Source organism: Daldinia vernicosa (assembly GCF_022497035.1).
Source record: "Daldinia vernicosa strain CBS 139.73 unplaced genomic scaffold F5Y00scaffold_34, whole genome shotgun sequence".
NCBI lineage: Eukaryota > Fungi > Ascomycota > Sordariomycetes > Xylariales > Hypoxylaceae > Daldinia > Daldinia vernicosa.
In genome coordinates, this window is record NW_025953950.1 from 306,352 (window position 1) to 324,718 (window position 18,367).

At 46.0% G+C, this 18,367-nt stretch overlaps 5 protein-coding genes across 5 annotated transcripts; 2 read left to right on the top strand and 3 right to left on the bottom strand.

Annotated features, from left to right (window-relative positions):
* Window positions 1-368: 368 nt before the first annotated feature.
* Window positions 369-3,962, bottom strand: F5Y00DRAFT_263616 (putative histidine kinase SlnCl1; the record flags this gene model as incomplete). The annotated part of the gene is made up of 2 exons (XM_048011534.1): window positions 369-1,188; window positions 1,243-3,962. 2 exons carry the CDS (start codon window positions 3,960-3,962, stop codon window positions 369-371), a joined length of 3,540 nt encoding a protein of 1,179 aa, XP_047863395.1.
* Window positions 3,963-6,448: 2,486 nt separating this feature from the next.
* F5Y00DRAFT_271216 (uncharacterized protein) lies at window positions 6,449-9,647 on the bottom strand (the record flags this gene model as incomplete). The annotated part of the gene is made up of 6 exons (XM_048012752.1): window positions 6,449-7,124; window positions 7,209-7,336; window positions 7,390-7,597; window positions 7,653-8,823; window positions 8,929-9,141; window positions 9,623-9,647. The coding sequence occupies 6 exons, from the start codon at window positions 9,645-9,647 to the stop codon at window positions 6,449-6,451; spliced, it is 2,421 nt and encodes an 806-aa protein (XP_047863396.1).
* Window positions 9,648-10,897: 1,250 nt separating this feature from the next.
* F5Y00DRAFT_119360 (ribosomal RNA-processing protein 7-domain-containing protein) lies at window positions 10,898-12,497 on the bottom strand. The gene is made up of 3 exons (XM_048004018.1): window positions 12,362-12,497; window positions 11,137-12,227; window positions 10,898-10,923 (listed from the first exon to the last, which is right to left on the bottom strand). The coding sequence occupies exon 2, from the start codon at window positions 12,195-12,197 to the stop codon at window positions 11,256-11,258; it is 942 nt and encodes a 313-aa protein (XP_047863397.1). The 5' UTR covers window positions 12,198-12,227; window positions 12,362-12,497; the 3' UTR covers window positions 10,898-10,923; window positions 11,137-11,255.
* A 1-nt stretch (window position 12,498) lies between these two features.
* On the top strand, window positions 12,499-14,997 carry F5Y00DRAFT_271217 (MFS general substrate transporter; the record flags this gene model as incomplete). Its single annotated transcript, XM_048012753.1, has 4 exons — window positions 12,499-13,218; window positions 13,307-14,189; window positions 14,255-14,827; window positions 14,955-14,997. Exons 1-4 carry the CDS (start codon window positions 13,104-13,106, stop codon window positions 14,995-14,997), a joined length of 1,614 nt encoding a protein of 537 aa, XP_047863398.1. The 5' UTR covers window positions 12,499-13,103.
* A 118-nt stretch (window positions 14,998-15,115) lies between these two features.
* Window positions 15,116-18,273, top strand: F5Y00DRAFT_271219 (uncharacterized protein; the record flags this gene model as incomplete). The annotated part of the gene is made up of 3 exons (XM_048012754.1): window positions 15,116-16,076; window positions 16,209-17,052; window positions 17,103-18,273. 3 exons carry the CDS (start codon window positions 15,116-15,118, stop codon window positions 18,271-18,273), a joined length of 2,976 nt encoding a protein of 991 aa, XP_047863399.1.
* Window positions 18,274-18,367: the final 94 nt, after the last annotated feature.

Genomic DNA, 18,367 nt, shown 5'->3' on the forward strand with positions numbered 1-18,367 from the left:
TAACTAAAAATGTAACAGCCTTAACGCCTTCGCCATCCTTTTAATCAGATTCGCCAGATGCTTTTGTGTCCCTGCTCCCGGTTCGCCATTTTCTTAGGTCTTTCCGTATGAATACCCTTCCGGAACGTAACTGCTGCGAAGAAAAAAAGAAAAAAAGAAAACAAATTGCGGTAGAAGAATGTTGTGATGTACCGACATAGCATATATAATAAAATAGAATAAAATAAAGCAGCATGGCAATAGAGCTGGCAGTTATTAAAGGTGGAATCCAAGATGGGATATAGAAAATTGTTAGAAATATCGTGTGCTATGATATATAGAGTAATTGCAAATTCAAATAAACATTGCCATGATGAATGTAGGTAAGATCATATATCTATATCCGTGGTTGGGTGTACGCCATTCATAACGGGACGCTCTTTGAGGGTAGGGGTTGAGTTTGAAGATGTAAAGGTTTCTCCATTTGGTGGCCGAACCGCGGCGGGTCGGTCGCCCTTTTCAGGGGTGCTCTTCCTGGTTAATTGGGATGCCGTTTCTGGTTCCTCAGGAATCGTTGCAAACTTCTTAAGAACTTGCTTGAGTGCGGGTCGACGGATAGGCTTGCTTAGGAATTCATTCATCCCAGATTCCATGCAATCTTTAATATTGCTCTCTTCCGAGAAAGCTGTCAGTGCCACAATCGGTGCTGAGTATCCCATCTTCCGAATGAGGCGAGTGCTCTGTAGGCCGTCGAGGTTAGGCATTTGAATGTCCATGAAAATCAAGTCGAAATAGAGATTATTCTCCATGTTCGCCTTTACAAGTTCGTACGCTTCCTGGCCGTCTTTTGCGATAGTCACATCGTACACGTCCTCTAGTTTTAACATCCTGCTAACAACCTCAATATTGGTAGGGTTGTCTTCGGCAACGAGAACTCGCAGTTTCCCGTCGCCTTTGCTTGCTTTAGCCATCTCTATGGCTTTCATTCGATCATCCGGGGTCGGGGTCGGCGGTGTCTTGGCACTGGGGGTGGTAGCAAAGAAAGGCTGGCTGAGTCCAACAAGACGCGGTTTCTGATCAAGCACATTAGCTTTGGCGCCCGCTGTAGTTTGTGTTAATGTCAGGGAATTTTTTCTGGTATCCCCATCGACCGAACTATTAATGCTAGTCGGGCGTGACTTGATACTACTCGAAGCCGTACTAGAAGCCCTAGATGATAAACTATTAGCCGGCGACCTGGGAGTCTGGGTTATACCGCCTTACCTATCCTTGGTGTACTTTAATGGTATTTGCATAGTGAAAGTAGTGCCAACACCGACAGTACTTCTCAGAGAAATGCTTCCTCCCATCAAATTTGCCAACTGCTGGCAAATGCTCAACCCTAGGCCAGTTCCTCCAAACTTCTTGCTGAGGCCTAGATCACCCTGGACGAAAGGTTCGAAAACTCTCTGCTGCATATGATCCGGAATTCCGGGACCCGTATCCTCCACTTCGAATTCGAACAAGAATGACTTCGCGCTTGGCGGAGGTGGCGTTGGCGACCTTTCACGTATGCGCACGTAGGGTGTTGCTTTAGGATCCAAGGGATTAATCGACAATGCTGTACCCCCTCCCTTGTATTGAGACTGAGGAGTTGTAATTTCATTTGAGCTCTTTGACTTATTCGAACCCGACCCCATTCTATGTCTCGTCCTACCTGGGCGACCGGATCCAGTTTTCGACAAGGACGAAGTCCTGCTTACGTCGAAAGATGCTTCAATTTCACGCAGGCATCTTATCCTCACTGACACCTTCCCTCCGGCCGGCGTAAACTTAAGACTATTGCTCACAAGGTTGATAAGCACCTGCAGAATTCGATGCTGGTCGCCCCACAGGCACATATCTTTCAGCCTACCAGTCCCTAGAGGACCGATAGCTGGGAGTTTCTTATCCACTTCGGCTCGTTCGGGACTGGGGCTCATATCTGGTTCGGTGCCTAAGAAAGCGACTGAGAAATCGATCGAACCTTCACGCACTTGTTTGTCAAAAATGGTTGCTACTTGCGACCGAATATCACTTAGTCGGAATTCTCTCTCCTCTAGGCTTAGTTGCTGACCAATCTGGTTTTTCGAAAAGCTTAACAAATCTTCAAGGAGATGCAAGAGCAGATCCCCAGATTTGTAAAGGGTTTTTAGAGACTGCTTGATCCGGGGTAAGTCGTCTTCTTCCATACAGACAGCACACATGCCTAAGATACCGTTTAGGGGAGTCTTGAGCTCGTGAGAGATGTTCGCAATGAATAGAGTCTTGCTCTCGTTGGCGGCCTCAGCTGCCTTCTTACTGATCTCGAGTTCGCGTGTTCGCTCCGCAACTTTCTCTTCTAAGGAAGTGTACTGCCTTAATAGTTCTTCGCTCATTTCGTTAAAAGTCGTCGTTAACTCTGTAAGCTCGTCGGTTACGTAGTGCTTGCGATCGCTGACTTTGCCAGGAATCTTGAAAATCCGTCTTCGCGGCTCGCTGTCGTGGGTCGATGGCGCAATCCTTGATCGCGTTGATCTCCGAATTAATCTTCTCAACCGAATTACAACCCCGTTAGCAGATTTTCGGCTCCTACTGCCTGATCCTTCATGGTCCTCGTCCTCGTCGTAGTCTAAGTCGTCTATATATGCTTCGGCGTAACCGGGAGGAGCAATAGATTTTTCGGTGGCGGCCTTTAATCTGCGAATAGGCAAAACGCTCATATGAGCACAAGGTATAACTAAGAGTAGGGTGAGCCCAACAGTTCCGAACACGCAAGCTAACAGTATATGTCGAAGTGTATCGATAGGAATATAAGCCTCGGACTTGTCCTGTTCGACGATGAGCGTCCAATTAACCAGCGAAGTCTGCGGCCGAGCATATCCGACGGCAACTTCAACCCCCTGCTCATTTTTGGTAGAAAGTATGCTGCTAGCATTGTTGATCGAAGGGTTCCGAGCAGTGAAAGACCTGTATGCCGCATTGTATCTTGCGACTTTGAAAGGCTGATCGAAATTTCCAGAGGCATAATTATGCAGCGTATGCCTATCTGATTGGCCAGGCATCACTCGCGGCGGTAAGACAAAATTGACGTCGACATTCGAGAAATTAGTCGCCGCTTCGTGGCTCGCATTCGCAGGTAGGTTATACTTGCTGAACCGATTCCAGCCCGTAGAAGGGCCGACGAGCAAAACCGTGCCGGTATCTCCCAATCCCTCTTTAGACGCAGCGATCTTAATGAGCGGGGTAGCATCGGCGACCGTAGTCATATATCCAAGTATCACCTCATCGTTTCGATTGCTGCGGATCGGAATTGTCAATGAGATAAGGGCGTATGTCTCATTGATTACGAGCGGTCCTAATACCATGCCATCAACACTCGAGTCAATTCGTATATCTGGAAACGGCCTAGCTACGACAGCAGTATGGTTAGGATAGCCTGGGTCGGGATCTGTTGAACTGTAATATGTAATGTTTGGATACAGTGACGGCGGATAACCCGAAGGGTTATCACCTAATATAGCTTGTGATCCATCAGAAGCCTTATAAGGCAGTCTAACCTCAGAAATGTTACTACCGGTTACACTAAGAAGTCCACCAGATCGATCTGCGCCAGTCTCATTTCGTGAATAAATTCTCGATTGTAGGAGATTTGTAGAAACGCCCGGTGGAGTGATCAAGGCGCTGATGATATCGGCAGAGGCAGAGTCCCAAAGAGCATCAGATTCGTTACCGCGATAAAAAGATGCAAGAGCGTTTTGAATAAGTAGTCTCGTCGCTATGTGATTGCATGTCGTCTGGATCAATTCGATTTCGGAGGCAACGCGGGCGGCTTTGAGAGAAGCGGTTAAGGAGAGGCCATTAGTCTCTACTCCAATAACGAAACGGTTGACGTAAATCCAAGTAGGTATAGAGACGATGGCGAGCGCGACGAGCACAGCAAGCAGCACAAGGGCTGCTAACTGTTCCCGGATCGCAACTCTCATTATTCCAGCCTATAACGGGAAATCCGGTGAATACCGTAATCTATGCATCCTCCGAACGTCGCAGTTTAGTTGAGCTCGATCGCAAGTCGGGAGGGACAAAAAAAGCGACGTGGCGATGAAAGACGAGGAGCTATCAAAAAATCTCTTAACGAATTCTGCTTCGTCTAAGATACAACACCATACACCACGCCGAAGTATAGACAGGTCTGACAAAGGCAAGAAAGATAATATGATTATACAAATAAATATAATATAATATAATATTATACAACGGTCGTCTACCCTGCCGTGTCAAGAATGCCGTGCCAGTGCAACGAAGGGAAGGTGAAAAAGTAACGGTGGTATGGTTACGTGCAAAGGCAAAAAAGTTCGAGGTAAGGTAAGCTTGTCCACCCTTCAGATAGCGGATAACTAATGGGAATTGGAAGGAGAGGAACTTCGGAGAGGAACGTTGATCGCCGTTCGCAGCTCACGGGAAACTGCGGTAGGTTCGGTAGGGTACCCTTGCCTTTGGCCAGGTACGTCTATGCAAGGTAGAGAGTGTACTAAAACTGTAAAGATGGCAATAACGAAATCAATTGGAAGGGGGAACTGAATTTGGGTGCAGCTGCGACGGGCGAATAGACTATTCTGCCCACTGCCTAGGTTAGTATTCTGCCACGCTACATACATGGGTATTGCTTGTGTTATTGCCTTGCCTAGCAAGGACTTGAGTAATAGAACGCGGTGCTACCACACGACCTGTCCTGCCCGTACAGCCCGTACCACACGAAGATAGTGGCAGTCGTTCATTCCTTCGTTTCATTATGCATGCATGTTAGGAGGTACCTAAGCCAGCTAAAGCTCCAGCTCAACCCATTTCTAGTTAGACTCGTATTATGCTTATCGACACCCATTATGTCCGCTAGGGTAATTGGTATTTAAGATTTAAGTAACGAACGCTCCGTTGTCTTGGACTTTTATATAAAATACATAACATATGTATTGTGCATGTTGAAGTCACTAACTAGTAAATTTCTGGCCTGCTGATCGACAAGAAAAATGCTGACCATGTCGCCATGTGTATTGGCAAGATCTTGGAGGATAAAAACGGCAACAGATTGACAACTATGTGCATAAGCTTCTAGACCTTACCGTAGGGACACAGTATATACTGTATAGAACAGGAGGTTTCAGTAAGAGAAAAGCAATTTTATGTGGCATCCATCAAACGCGATATTGCATGTAAGCCTGCCAAGCCTTGCCAAGGAAAAAGAAGAAGAAGAAAACGAGATTGAAAATATAATATTGAAGTAACTGAACGAAATAGTTTAACTACCAAAAGGTAGCAACTTGGGAAAAGAGAAAGCGTGGCTTCTTTTCTTCCTCAACATGTATCTATATGTGTATATTATGCACATACCCTATGGGATCTACTATACAGGATCCGTATGTACGTCTATGTATAGAATAAGGTTGCACAAGTGCTAAATTGTACTGTACGGGGCATCTGGGCATGCAGCAACAACGCCAAATCTGCTGTTCTTCCTGCTCGATTGACTTGCGGGGTGAGATATGCGCGAGGTGGAAAGAAGAGAAAAATGGGCAACGGCGAACATCTTTTACCCACTCAAGCCACTACGAAATTTCGGAACGCATCTCTAGTTGGGGGTTAAACCAAGTCGGGGTTTAATCCCCGTAAGCCCATGCGGGCCTATTGCATGATCTAGACCAGATCGACCCACCAATCGATTCCGCTAGGCAGTTATCCCCTTGTCCGATACTAGCGTTACCGCCCACCGCCCACCAATTCGACCAGTTCGGATCAAGCCTAGGTTTAGTCTGCATTTTTTTGTTTCTCTTTCCTTAGTCAGATTGGTGAGACGGCCGCTCGTAAAAAATAATTCCACTATCCGCTTTGGTAGAGTTTGAAGCCCACGATAGGTGCTATAGTACAAGTATCTTCTGAATCCATTGGTATCCATCAAGCACTTACAAATACTAATATGACTCAATAACCTCCTTTGGGTCGATCCCAAGTATAAATACACATTAACGAGTTCAATGGTCAAGTATTCGGTTCGTAGTCCAAGTGGGTTTTGACGATACCTACACTAATATAATAGCACCTCGATTACCGTCTAACCCCTGGACTGACTCGTGACCTTCGCGGCAGGCTTTTACGAACAGCGGGTTTGAGTGTATGTTCGAAACAAGAAATGCTGGACGTAAGGATTTAAATCCAGAGCACGCTTATCCATTTTCTTCATAGCGGAAGATGAGAGATCAAACAGTCCGGAGCAAGTAGGAGCCAAATATGGTATCAAGAAGATATCCGTCTCGATGAATCCGAGGCCGTTACAAAGCCAAGGCGATATTTTGACACCTTGAGCGGATCGTATGTGATATTGACGTTCTCATCGTTGAAGCTTGTTCACTCTTCCTCTATAAGGAGAGCCCCTGAGACAAGAAAACGCATTGTCTAAGCCCAGACTTTCTAACACTGGTTACGCATATAAACGTCCCGGCTCCGGGGCCGTAACGTCGTCTTCCTCAACGCCGAAGCTGAGGTGTCCAACGGTACCGTCGTCATTATCATACTCAGCGTGCCATTCAGGCGGCATCTCCACGACACCCCAACGGATCTTGCTCCTGGCAAGTTTCGTGAACTGGCTGTTCTGCTGTTCATCTCCCGCGTCAGAGAAATCCTCTTCGGTACGCTCAAGCAGCGACTTCTTTGACATTGATTTACGTGATGAGTAGCGGCTTGTGGTAGTTAGCATCGGCGTGAGATTCTGCATCTCAATGCTGCCGCTCCTGTTACCCTCCTCGGTATAGATGTCGTCTGCGGGAGGAGTGTACGATCGCTTCGACGACTTTAAAGTTGGCGGAAAATCAACTAGTGACGGTGTTGAATAATCGGCAAATAATGGTGTTGCGCGGGAAGCAACCGCATGTGACAAGCTCGAGACGTGGCATGCAGCAGATAGCGCGAGTGAGTTGCTTCCAATTATTACCATATTCGACGGGAGCTTTTTGATGCTCAGAATCGCTGGCAGCAAGATCAAGAAGCATGAGACCACAAGCATAACCAGAAGGGAATAGCCCGAATACCCCAAGGCGATAGCAGTGTTGGGTGGCAGGCTTGGGTCGGCTTTGATTCCGCTAAGGAACAAACCGGTACTGAAGTAACCTAAATGTTGGTAAGCTTGGCAAGCCCCAATGAATTGTATGGAAGGTAGATGTAACTATTGGAGAGATGCTTACCTCCGACTGATATGAAAAGATAAATAGTATTTATTCGAGAGCAGCCAATGAAGGAATATACTAGTAGCTATAAGAGGGATGCTGTATTTATAAGGTAGTTGGAGTCGATACGTAGAGTATTGGCCGCCCTGACTACCTGGTTAGCGTGACATTCAGGTATTGATGTCTTATTTAAACAAACCTTAGGGTCAGTAACTCGAAGTGGTTGGTAACCTTCACTAAACAATGACCATTCTCTAGCCATCTGAAGCCGAGTAAATAAATTATTGTAAGCAAGATAGCAGAATGAAAGGAGGAGTTGCGGGCTATTAGCGATTAGGACACCTTGCGTGAAGGTGAAAGGGGAGTCGATGAATGAATTCATTTCGCTCTCGTAGAATGAGCCGACACTATCGTTGGAGTCAGGAGGTTGCCCGGCGTTATATGCATTTTAGGAGTACTCACAGGTTGCCATTGCTTCTTATATCCGCGAAGAAGTAAGCACAAATAGTAATGCCTACGCCAAATAGTAGGTAGCTTGATATCCATACTAACAGAGGAACAACTGCCCATCGACGTCTCTGCAACGTTTTCCATTGCCTTGGCCCTGGCAATAAGAAGCATCTATCGAATCTCATCGACCTTCGGATTTCCGTCTGTCCGATAGTGCACATACCGGCGGTAACAGGGTCCGGCTTTTCGATGAAAGACTCCATGACATCTCCCAGGGTCACTAACGGTGCCTGGTTCTGGCGGCTTAGAACTACCGTGACAACGACAGCCGTGAAAGTTTTGAATATAACGCATAATGTGACTGTTAGTAGTAGAGTTGGTGACAAGCCAATATGACAGATTCCGTCGAGGTCGTCCGCAAGACAGTATTGTACAGATAGATTGGTCGCTCCCGGCTGTAGACCGGATGTTAGTGTACTGCCCTTTTCAAAGCCATCAGACCAATTCAAGGGGCCTCTCGTGGGCTCTAGAATAGTTGTTCCGTTGACCGAGTCATTGTCGCATACATCGAAGAAAGAGTATTGCCAATCCGGGATACCAGCATATGTAGCTCTCACTGTATTATCCCCGTCTACGCCAAAGGCTTCGATGCAGTTATTCACGCATTCTGTTTCTTTTAGTCCGTTGTGTGACGCGAGCATATGACATTGTGCATCGTAGAATAAGTGATTGGGCTGGTCTGCAGGGACATAACGATCCCATAGTTCAGTTTGATTGTCCATTAGATGCCACATCTCGTCTCTTACCCAGCCACCTGGCCTGTCGATGACGAGGACCAGGTTACGATGACGTTTAAGTCCACTGCAGTTAATATACTCTTGCTTGCAGTCGCTTATTTCAAGTCTCTTCCAGTTTCCAGCACTCGTCGCTGTAGTCGATATGTTTTTCATGACATTAGCATCCTTATTAGCGTATTCGGTCAGGTTGACTGGTGCGCCATATGCACCGCCAAGTTGCCACAAGTCAAGGCTAGTGGATTCCGCAATGATGCTTGGATATGGACTGGTCTCGTTGTACCAAGATGAGAAGCCGGCTTGGACTAAACTTCCTCCAGGGGGGTAGAAGCTCCCGCCGTTTAGAAACTCCTCGGTAGCAATCGTTAGGTGGAAGTCAGATCCTCTATCTATAACCAAGATCATTAATAATCTCGATTAAGAGAGCAACACCGAGCCACACAAAATGACTATAGTGGAAAGGCAGAGGGAAGGGGTCAACGAATATTGCTTACAGTCCGTCTCAAATATCGTCGAGTTAAATAGAAGATGAATAGGAATCGAGCTGAGAAACAGGCAAATCCAACACGCGGTCTTAAACTTGGAGACTCTGAAGGCATTGCGGACTGACGGTATGCCGATTCCCAACCAGGAACCTTGGAAGTGCGCTACATTCACTTCCTCTCTCGACGGAGAATTTAAAACTTGCATAAAGAAGTTGCTTGAAGCTAACCTGATAAGCCAGAGTCAACTCAAGGAGCTCAGTGTTGGGACACGGAAATAAATTGTGCATAACACTGTAGAAAGATGAAGTGGGTAAAAATTGGCTTCGACAAGTCTTTTATCTCATACATGATTTAACAATAAGATATAATATTGGAAGCTAACTCACTATACAAGTTAGAATCAGTATTAACTGTTTAAAGTGATAAATGGCTACTCCTCATTGCCAAACTTCCTCTCTGGGTGCACCAAGAGAACTTACCACCAGCGTTGATACGACGTTTATAAGCAAATGAAGCGTCATATTAATTTGGGACACATTGCCTCCGTAGCAGTTACCGTCGTAAAAGAACAATGCCTTTTCAAGGCCGCCACTCCTAGATATGGCAGATATCAAGCAACCGACCAGCGTCACCGACATGCAACTAAGAATAATGCAATTGACCTTAGCAGCTTGCTTCCAGCCGCTGGAGCTATTCTTGCGACCGCCCCAGAGGTTAAGACTGTCCATTTTAGACGCTCTCGTGAGCCTAGACTTGTCTCGTTCATCAAGTATCAGCGATGGGTATCGATCTAGACGGGGGAGTCAAGTTGGTATCGTCTTGGGAGCTGCGGTGTGGGTAAGAGAGGGTGTTAAAGGCTACTAAAGAATATAAATAAAGTCAGGAGGCAGAAAGGCGTCAAAAAAACTGGCGCACCTCTATTAACAATTATCCTGGTAGGTACGCCACGTTCTTCTGGGGGGTGAGATATCTATGATGAGATGCAACTTGCGCGCCATAAGCCGGAGTGGGTTTAACAGGATTGCCTCGCATATTTGCGTAGGAATAGGGCTGTATTGTCACATCCTTCGTACCAGGTCACTGCTCATCATTGCCTCAAAAGCTTTTATACAAGACTTTTGGCCCCCAAGCTGTCTCAAAGACATATGTACATCCCAGTTCTGCGATTTTAGAGGTTGGTCATTGGTTAGACCGGAGAGGCACGATAATGTTAGTGACACCATAGTTAAACGTACATATATGTGTTGACTAGTTGGCAAGGCAGTACCGGTTAATAAAAATTGAAGTACCTGTTCAGCTATTCTCGTATGGACTTGTAATCAAGGTATACACCTAGGGTATACCAAGACGTAGTTAATACAATCGTATAATCAAGTTCATACCGCTACTTAGATGACATAGGTAGGAAATTAAGTGTTGGCAGCTGTAAAGTCCCTTGAAGATTATCGTATGGGAGTAAGACCTTTTCGACTAGGGGACCTGGAAGACCCCATTTGGTGATCAAGGTTGGAAGGGCTTGAATGATCATGTATGCCTCTTAAGGTTAGATGTGTATGAGACTTCTGAGACTTCTGAGATCAGTAGCCTTATAGGCCGTATGCCCACCAGGGAGGCCAGCCACGGCGTTAAATACACACACGCGCACAGGTACGTGTGTAAGAGTAAGACGGATATCGGAAATATAGTCGTGAGACACCCTTGGCTAACATCAGAGAAGTTTGGCTGCATTAGATTAAACTACTCTGTACCACCTCCAGTTCCATCCCAAAGGTTACATCCGATCGATACTATTTCCAGTGCGCTTATGGATCGTCTAGCAACCAATAGAATATAGCACCTAGTATAAACGCCGTATTAATGGCGTTGCATCGTAGAACCGCCGAATCCAAGTATTCGTAGTAGCAATTATTCAAGGCTTAGCAACAGGACATCTTGCCTTAACTGCCTCGTTTATACAACAGTGTTCAACTATTCTTTCCCTCTTACTATGGCCGACTGGAGGACCTAGAGACTGTATCAGCAACCCGCCGTACGCGATGATAAATATAAGGCCAATAGTAAAAATCCCTTTCAGACAAGTTTGAGAAGATATAATAATAACACGGTTTTTGTCGGCATGCACCATCAATGACCTGGATTCCCAGGCTTGACAGCACTTCACTGGCCCCGTGCTCGTCATCATGTAGGAAGGGTAGGGCTGATTGAGAGGGGGCTTACCTGGGGTAGGCCTGAATAAGAATTATCGAAAACACCCTCAGACAGCGCAAACGCTAGACACGGAGGTAGCCCATAAGATGAGCTTAGGACATGGCTTTGCTCCTAATGGCGATATTATCTTAAGTCTCGGGCCTAAACCTCCCTCGCTTCTCTTTCATAGCTTGTACTTTCTTCTTATCCTCTTCGAATCTCTGTAGCATATTGGCCTGCTCAGCCTTCCTCTTCTCGCGCATCTGGAATCTGTAGAAATTTGTCATTTCATCCTTCTTCTTCTGCTCTCTCTCGATCATCTTCCGCTTAGCCTCTTCGGCTTCGTCCCTCCTAGCAGGCGCGGCGCGACCGCCTCGTGTGACCGTTACGAAACCATCTTCATCTGGTTCGTTACGGAGCCTCTTGGCGAGTTGACGCGCTTCTTTCTCCATCTTGTTAAAAAGAGTAAAGTAGGCATCCGTCGAGGCCTGGATTTCATCCTTTTCTGGGAAGGCCAGGATGTTGTGATTTACTAGCCATTGAGAACCCAGAGGCGCATTATCGCTATCCCTAACACCTTTGCCCCAAACAGGATAATGTTTCGGCTTTTTCAGCTTCTTGGCAGCTTTTAGGACCAACCCGGCGCTCTTCTCATCGGCGAACAAGGCGACGGCAGAAGTACCACTCGGATATAACCTTCGCGACCACGTGGAAGGTAAGGCAGCTCGGACTTTGATTTCAACGTGTTGCATCTCCTCCTCTTCTCTTTTCCTCTTCCCATGCGCAGCTAATCTTGTGGCTTGGGCAGGCTCGTGGGTAGGCCATATGGGTTTCTTGTCATGATCGAAGGTGATGGTCTCGAATTTACCTGGTCCGACTAGGCTAGCAAATAAAGCTCGAAAGTGCTCTACAGTACTATCGCAGGGAATGTTGGCGACAAAGAGGCTTCGGGAATCATTTGGAGTTGGTATTTTAGGGGTATTTCGCCGAAGATAGGTGGAATGTATTGCCTCGACTGGAAATGATGGAAGCGGAGGAATCGAAATGGGAAGTTCGGTAAATTCTTCGGAGGCGGTAGATGTTCGAAGCATTTTGACTGTAAATCGTCGCAAATCTGCGACCTTGAATCGAGAAGTATCAGCCTTGCGTGATGATGGATGATGGATCATTGATCATTGATCATTGGGAATTGACGGGAAGAAAACAGAGAAAAGTTTTAGTGGGTCAAGGTAAACAGATAAGGATTGGCAGCTACCTAGGTTACCTGGTTACATAGGTAGTTATGCATCTAGAGGTTACGTCAATATTTACCTAATGTATTCAACTGTAATATGCAAATAAACAGAGTAATGACATTCTTATTTCCCACTTGACTTTTCAGATTGACAAGAAAACGAAAACGATATTCACTCTTTTCTCCAACTTATCTTGAGTATTAAACTGCCCAATGAACAAGCTTTATTTCTTTCGTAATATCTTCATAGACAGGGTTGATGTTTCAATCATGAGTCATTCCTGTTTAGTCGGAGCCCGCGGATCTATATCCAACGTCTTGGCCTGACTTTTATATACTTCAATTCATGAGATTCTGGTTGATTCGAGAGCTCTTTGTCTGAGTTATCTAGCCTAGCTTTAGCTTCACAATCCTAACTTATTTATTTCCAGCTTTTCTAATGGGAGTCTTACCAAAAAGAAAGTAGTAACAATACGGAGAGATGCCTTCTGCTATGCGGCGATCCGAAGTATGTAATGAATGCTACCGTCGTATGTAGTCAAATACTCCCGTTGCCGGACGGACCCCGCGGAATCCTGGCTTGCCTCTTCGCATATCCACTTCGGCCTCTTGGCCGAGAATTATGCGTTTCATTTTGATGTCACTCGATTCTATTACGCGGTAATATAAGCCTTTTTTCTTACCCCTAATAGATTTCTATATAATATATTCCCTCTCCCGAGAGGTACCAACCATAGATTGACACCATTGAGCAATATTGAAGATGAGATTATTCACCAACGCCTGGCAGTTCCTCTCGGGGACGAAGCGGGACTCAAAATCCAAACCTCCTTGTTTACTTTCGATTCGATCCTCGACCACTTTGATAGTATTCACTGGTTCGTATACCTAAGATCTATGAACATAAGTTTAAACGGACAGCCGCTTCAATGAATTCCTATAACACTGCTAACAGATGATGAAAAGTGGGCTTGGCCATCTTCACCGATATCTTCTACTATGCGTTGATCGTTCCGGTCATCCCCTTTTCGCTCACCGTTCAAGTTGGAATCGCCGAGGATCAAGTGCAACACTGGACATCGATTCTTCTAGCTTGCTATAGTGTAGCCTTACTCATTGGCAGTCCCATTGCTGGAATATATGCCGACCACACGTCGTCGCGACGGTGGCCTTTGCTGATCGGACTAATCGCACTTGCTGCGTCGACTCTGTTGCTATGTTTCGGTAACTCGATAGGCCTCCTGGTCGTGGGCCGAATTCTCCAAGGTTTTAGTGCGTCCATCGTCTGGAGTGTAGGATGTGCGCTACTTGTTGACACTATGAAGAGCGCGGTAGGCGTTGCTATGGGGTACGTCGGCGTAGCGATGAGTGTCGGACTGCTTATTGCTCCCGTGATCGGTGGTTCGGTCTACGCCGCAGCAGGCTATTATGCCGTTTACTACATCGCCTTTGGCGTCGTTGCGGTAGATATCCTACTACGACTGCTGATGATCGAGAAGAAGGTTGCTAGGCAGTGGATAAAAGAGGACGAGACACCTGGTCCTTCAGAAGGAGCAAATCAGGTCGACATAGAGACGGGCACCTCACCCACCACGCCGGATCTCCACGGTCGTGGGGATTATATTGAAGCAAGCAGAACACGCAATCTTGCAGAGCCGAGTTCAAAGGATAAGAGCCAGCTTCAAGGTAGTAATAATGAAGAAAAACGGACCGAAACTACGAATATACCAAATCAAGACCTGGTAGGTCCCACAGAGAGTATTAGCATATGGTGTGCTTCTAAAAGCCTTTTGAAGTCCACGAGGCTATTTGCCGCACTATATTGTCTCCTAGTTGAGTCCGGCATCATGTAAGTTCATGCAATCATAATAATAGGTCTAAATAGTAGTCACAACTTAGGCTAACGTTGAATAGGATGGGATTCGACGCTACACTGGCTTTATTCGTTCAGCGCACCTTTGGGTGGAACTCCACCGCTGCCGGGATTCTTTTTCTAGCAGTATTTCTCCCAGGTTTCATCTCCCCGTTGGTTGGTTGGCTCGCGGATAAGTACGGTGCGAGATGGCCGTGTTTCTTCGGATTCTGTGTTATAATACCGTTACTTGTGTGTCTCCGTTTCGTCACGCAGAATAGCATTCGGCATAAGGTACTTCTTTGCTTCTTGCTTGCCTTGCTAGGTATTGGGCTAGCATTCGCAAATGTCCCTCTCATGGCTGAGATCACGTACGTTATCGAGGCGAAAGTCGCCAAGCAACCAGGAATATTTGGAGAGAAAGGTGTTTATGGACTCGGTTACGGGCTTTTTAACGTGGCGTTCTCTCTTGGAGGAGTCGTAGGGCCGCTATGGGCCGGCTATGTTGTAGAATCGGCAGGATGGGGAACCCTGACTTGGAGCTTTGCTATCTGGGCAGCATCTGGAGCAGTAGTGGCTTATTTCTGGCTTGGCAGAGAAGCCACAAAGATAGAGAGGATAGACATGAGCCAACAGTATTTACTTAAGTATTGCGTATTACGAGGCAGAATAGTATCGAAAGGGTTGCATATCATTTTTGACCCAATTCTGCCTCGCAACTTATTATTATGCCCGCTTATAACCACTACCTACCTACCCAAGCAATTTGGTCTTCTCGAACTTCGCCCTCAGAAAATACCATTGAAAGATAGCATCAAATAATAAAATAGAACTATATCGATGGCTCCAGTCATTTTTTAGTCCAGCAGCGTAGTTACGTCAAGCTTAAAACATAATATCTTCACGAGTATCTACTGTTAGCCATGGCTAATCCCGACGACTTCACTATCGGCTGGATTTGCGCCTTGCAGGAAGAGCATATGGCCGCATGCCGTATGCTTGACGTCGAGTTCGACCGCCCCGACGTAGCTAACAAAAACGATAGCAATGCATACGTCTTTGGTTGCATTAACAAACATAATGTGGTGATCGGATGTCTCCCAGATGGCCAATACGGTACTAGTTCTGCTGCTATCGTTGCTAATGACATGATTCGGTCTTTTCCTTCTTTAAGATTCGCCCTAATGGTGGGCATTGGCGGAGGTGCTCCAACACGAGAGAGAGACGTACGGCTTGGCGATGTGGTTGTCAGTAAACCACAAGGAACTCTTGGAGGGGTTGTCCAATACAACCGTGGGAAGAGGCTACCGGGTGGTCAATTTAAGCGGACCGGCCAATTGAACTCCCCCCCGAGGGTGCTATTAGCGGCGATCCAGGAGATGCAGCGTCGACACAATGACCTCAAAAAGCCAGATAAACTAGCAGAAAATATCATGCTGATGGATGATATGGATGAATATCAGTGCCCTGATAAAGATCGACTGTACCGCGCAAATTACGAGCACCAGGGCGGAAACACATGCGAGGAGTGTCTGGCGGATGGGCTCGAGCAGAGACCGCCCAGGGTAGCTAAACGAGCTGTCAATGTCCATTACGGTACCATCGCATCCGCTGATTTAATCATGACAGATACCGAACAAAGAGACGAACTAGCTCAGAACCCGGAACTTCAAGTCTTATGCTTTGAAACAGAAGCTGCTGGCCTGATGAACAACGTCCCTTGTTTGGTGATCCGAGGAATTTGCGATTATTCTGATTCGCACAAGAACGACGAGTGGCACAAATATGCAGCACTCACAGCCGCCGCATACGCGCGGCAGCTCCTTCATGTTATAGTACCTGAAAGGGTTATACGTATGGAAAATTGGGAGGGACTACTTGAGAGTACGAAAGCCTTGCAACATTAGTGTTTCTCGGATATGATCATGTCCTTGTTTATATTAAATTTGTGACGTTATATCTTTATCCTCATTCGTGTGTGGTCGACATGCTTCGGTGGCTAACGCGTAGTCGTAGGTGTAACAGAGGTACAAAAAGGAGTTTGGGATATCTCTAAGAAGTCTAATACAATAATCAATCATCAACAGACCCAAGAACACAAAGATATCTTGAACTGGTTGACCCCAGTCAATTACGGTCCCCGGCAAAGTGACAATCTCGAACGTCGACAGCCAGGAACCGGTGAATGGTTCCTTGAAACAGAACAGTTCCAAACTTGGCGCGACACACGTAGCAATACTCTGTTCTGTCCGGGCATGCCGGGCGCTGGAAAGTCAATTCTTACTTCGATTATAGTCGAGAATTTAGAAAGCGCTTTTCTGGGTCAAAGTGATGTCGGAATTGCATACGTCTACTGCGATGTTGGACGACAACATGAGCAAACAGCCGAGAAACTCCTAGCCAGCCTTCTTAAACAGCTATCTCAAAGTCTGCCCAAATTCCCGGAGGACTTGAAATTGCTTTACGACGAACGTGGAAAGGAAACGCCACCATCGCTAGCACAAATCTCAGACGTCATCCAATCTATAGCTAAATCGTATTCAAAAGCGTTCGTTCTTATTGACGCTCTAGATGAGTGTCAGACATCTGAGGGAAATCGGGGGAAATTTCTTGAGGAGATCTTCGGTCTTCAAGCCAAGTGCAAAATCAACATTTTTGCAACATCAAGGGATGAACCGGATACAGAGGGATTATTCAAAGGCAGCCTGCGGCTGGAAATTCGTGCCGAGGATGGAGATGTACGAAACTATCTCAAGCATCGCGTAGAGAATAGTACGTCGGAATTACCACCTCCCATCCGTTATAACCCGCGCCTTCAAGAAGACGTCATAAATACAATATGTAACTCGGTAAAGGGAATGTGAGAAATGTCTTTAGGTATTAATAAAGAAAGCATACTGATATTCTTAGGTTTCTCCTTGCGCGGCTTCATCTTAACTCTCTTGTGGATAAGATCTCAGAAAAAGAAGTCCGCAGTGCTCTTGAAAAGCTACCAAATGGGTCGGATGCATACGACATTATGTATAAGGAGGCAATGATCCGAATTGAAAAACAAGCAGACGGCCACCGAAACTTTGCTAAACAAGTTTTATCTTGGCTTGTCTACGCAAAGAGACTGCTTACTCCGGTTGAGCTTCAACATGCCCTCGCTATAGAATGTGGAACAACAAAACTTGAAAAGGAGGCGTTACCACATATTAGTACCATAGTTTCAGTGTGTGCTGGGCTCGTTGCCATCGACGAACAAAGCGGTATCATTCGATTGGTGCATTATACGACGCAGCAATATTTTGACAAAACTGGGGGCCGTTGGTTTCCCCAGGCGAAAGTCAAGATTGCGGATGCTTGTATTACCTATTTATCGTTCGATGTCTTTGGGAGCGGCTCTTGTCGAACGGAGGAAGAGTTTGAGGAGCGGATAATTTCAAATCCGTTTTATAAATACTCTTCCCTTCACTGGGCTGATCATGCTCAGGAAGCTTCACGCATAGGTGGTCAAGCTGCTATCGAGTTCCTCGAATCCAACGCAAAAGTTGAGTCGGCTAGTCAGGTAATGATGACTCAAGATCGGCCCTTATTCATGGAGGACACTGACAAAATATTCCCATTACAAATTACTGGGTTGCATTTGGCAGCATGGCTTGGGCTTCACAGTGGCGTCCAAAAAATGGTCCAGAAAATTCCCATCAACCAGATCGACAGCCACGGTAAAACCGCGTTGTTCTACGCCATCGAGCGCGGAAATGAGAGCATCGTCAAATTGCTCCTCGATCATCCGGATATAGATGTTAATGCTGAATACGAAAACTCCGGGTCTCCTCTTATGTCCGCTATTATTAACGGAAATAAAAGCATTATTAAATCATTCCTTAATCATAAGGATATAAATGTTGATGTTCAGTGTATTACTAACCCATTACTTATGATTAAGGATATAAATGGTGATGCTCGGTCTCCTGAGACACTAACACCATATGAATTAGCTATAGCTAAATACTGGTGTAATGAAAGCATGATCAAGTTGTTTGATGAATGTCGCGAAAGGCGACACCGTCAGTTGCAAGCACGCAACCAGGGCTGATACGTGTGACAATGAAGCTAAATGAAAGTATGAGGCAAAAAAATTGGCAGAGATATTGGTAGAAGTAGCTGGGTTACCCGCTGGTCTATATTTT

Bases quoted from the DNA above. Each gene is read 5' to 3' on its own strand.
- F5Y00DRAFT_119360 (XM_048004018.1), bottom strand. From the start codon at position 12,197: ATGCTTCGAACATCTACCGCCTCCGAAGAATTTACCGAACTTCCCATT.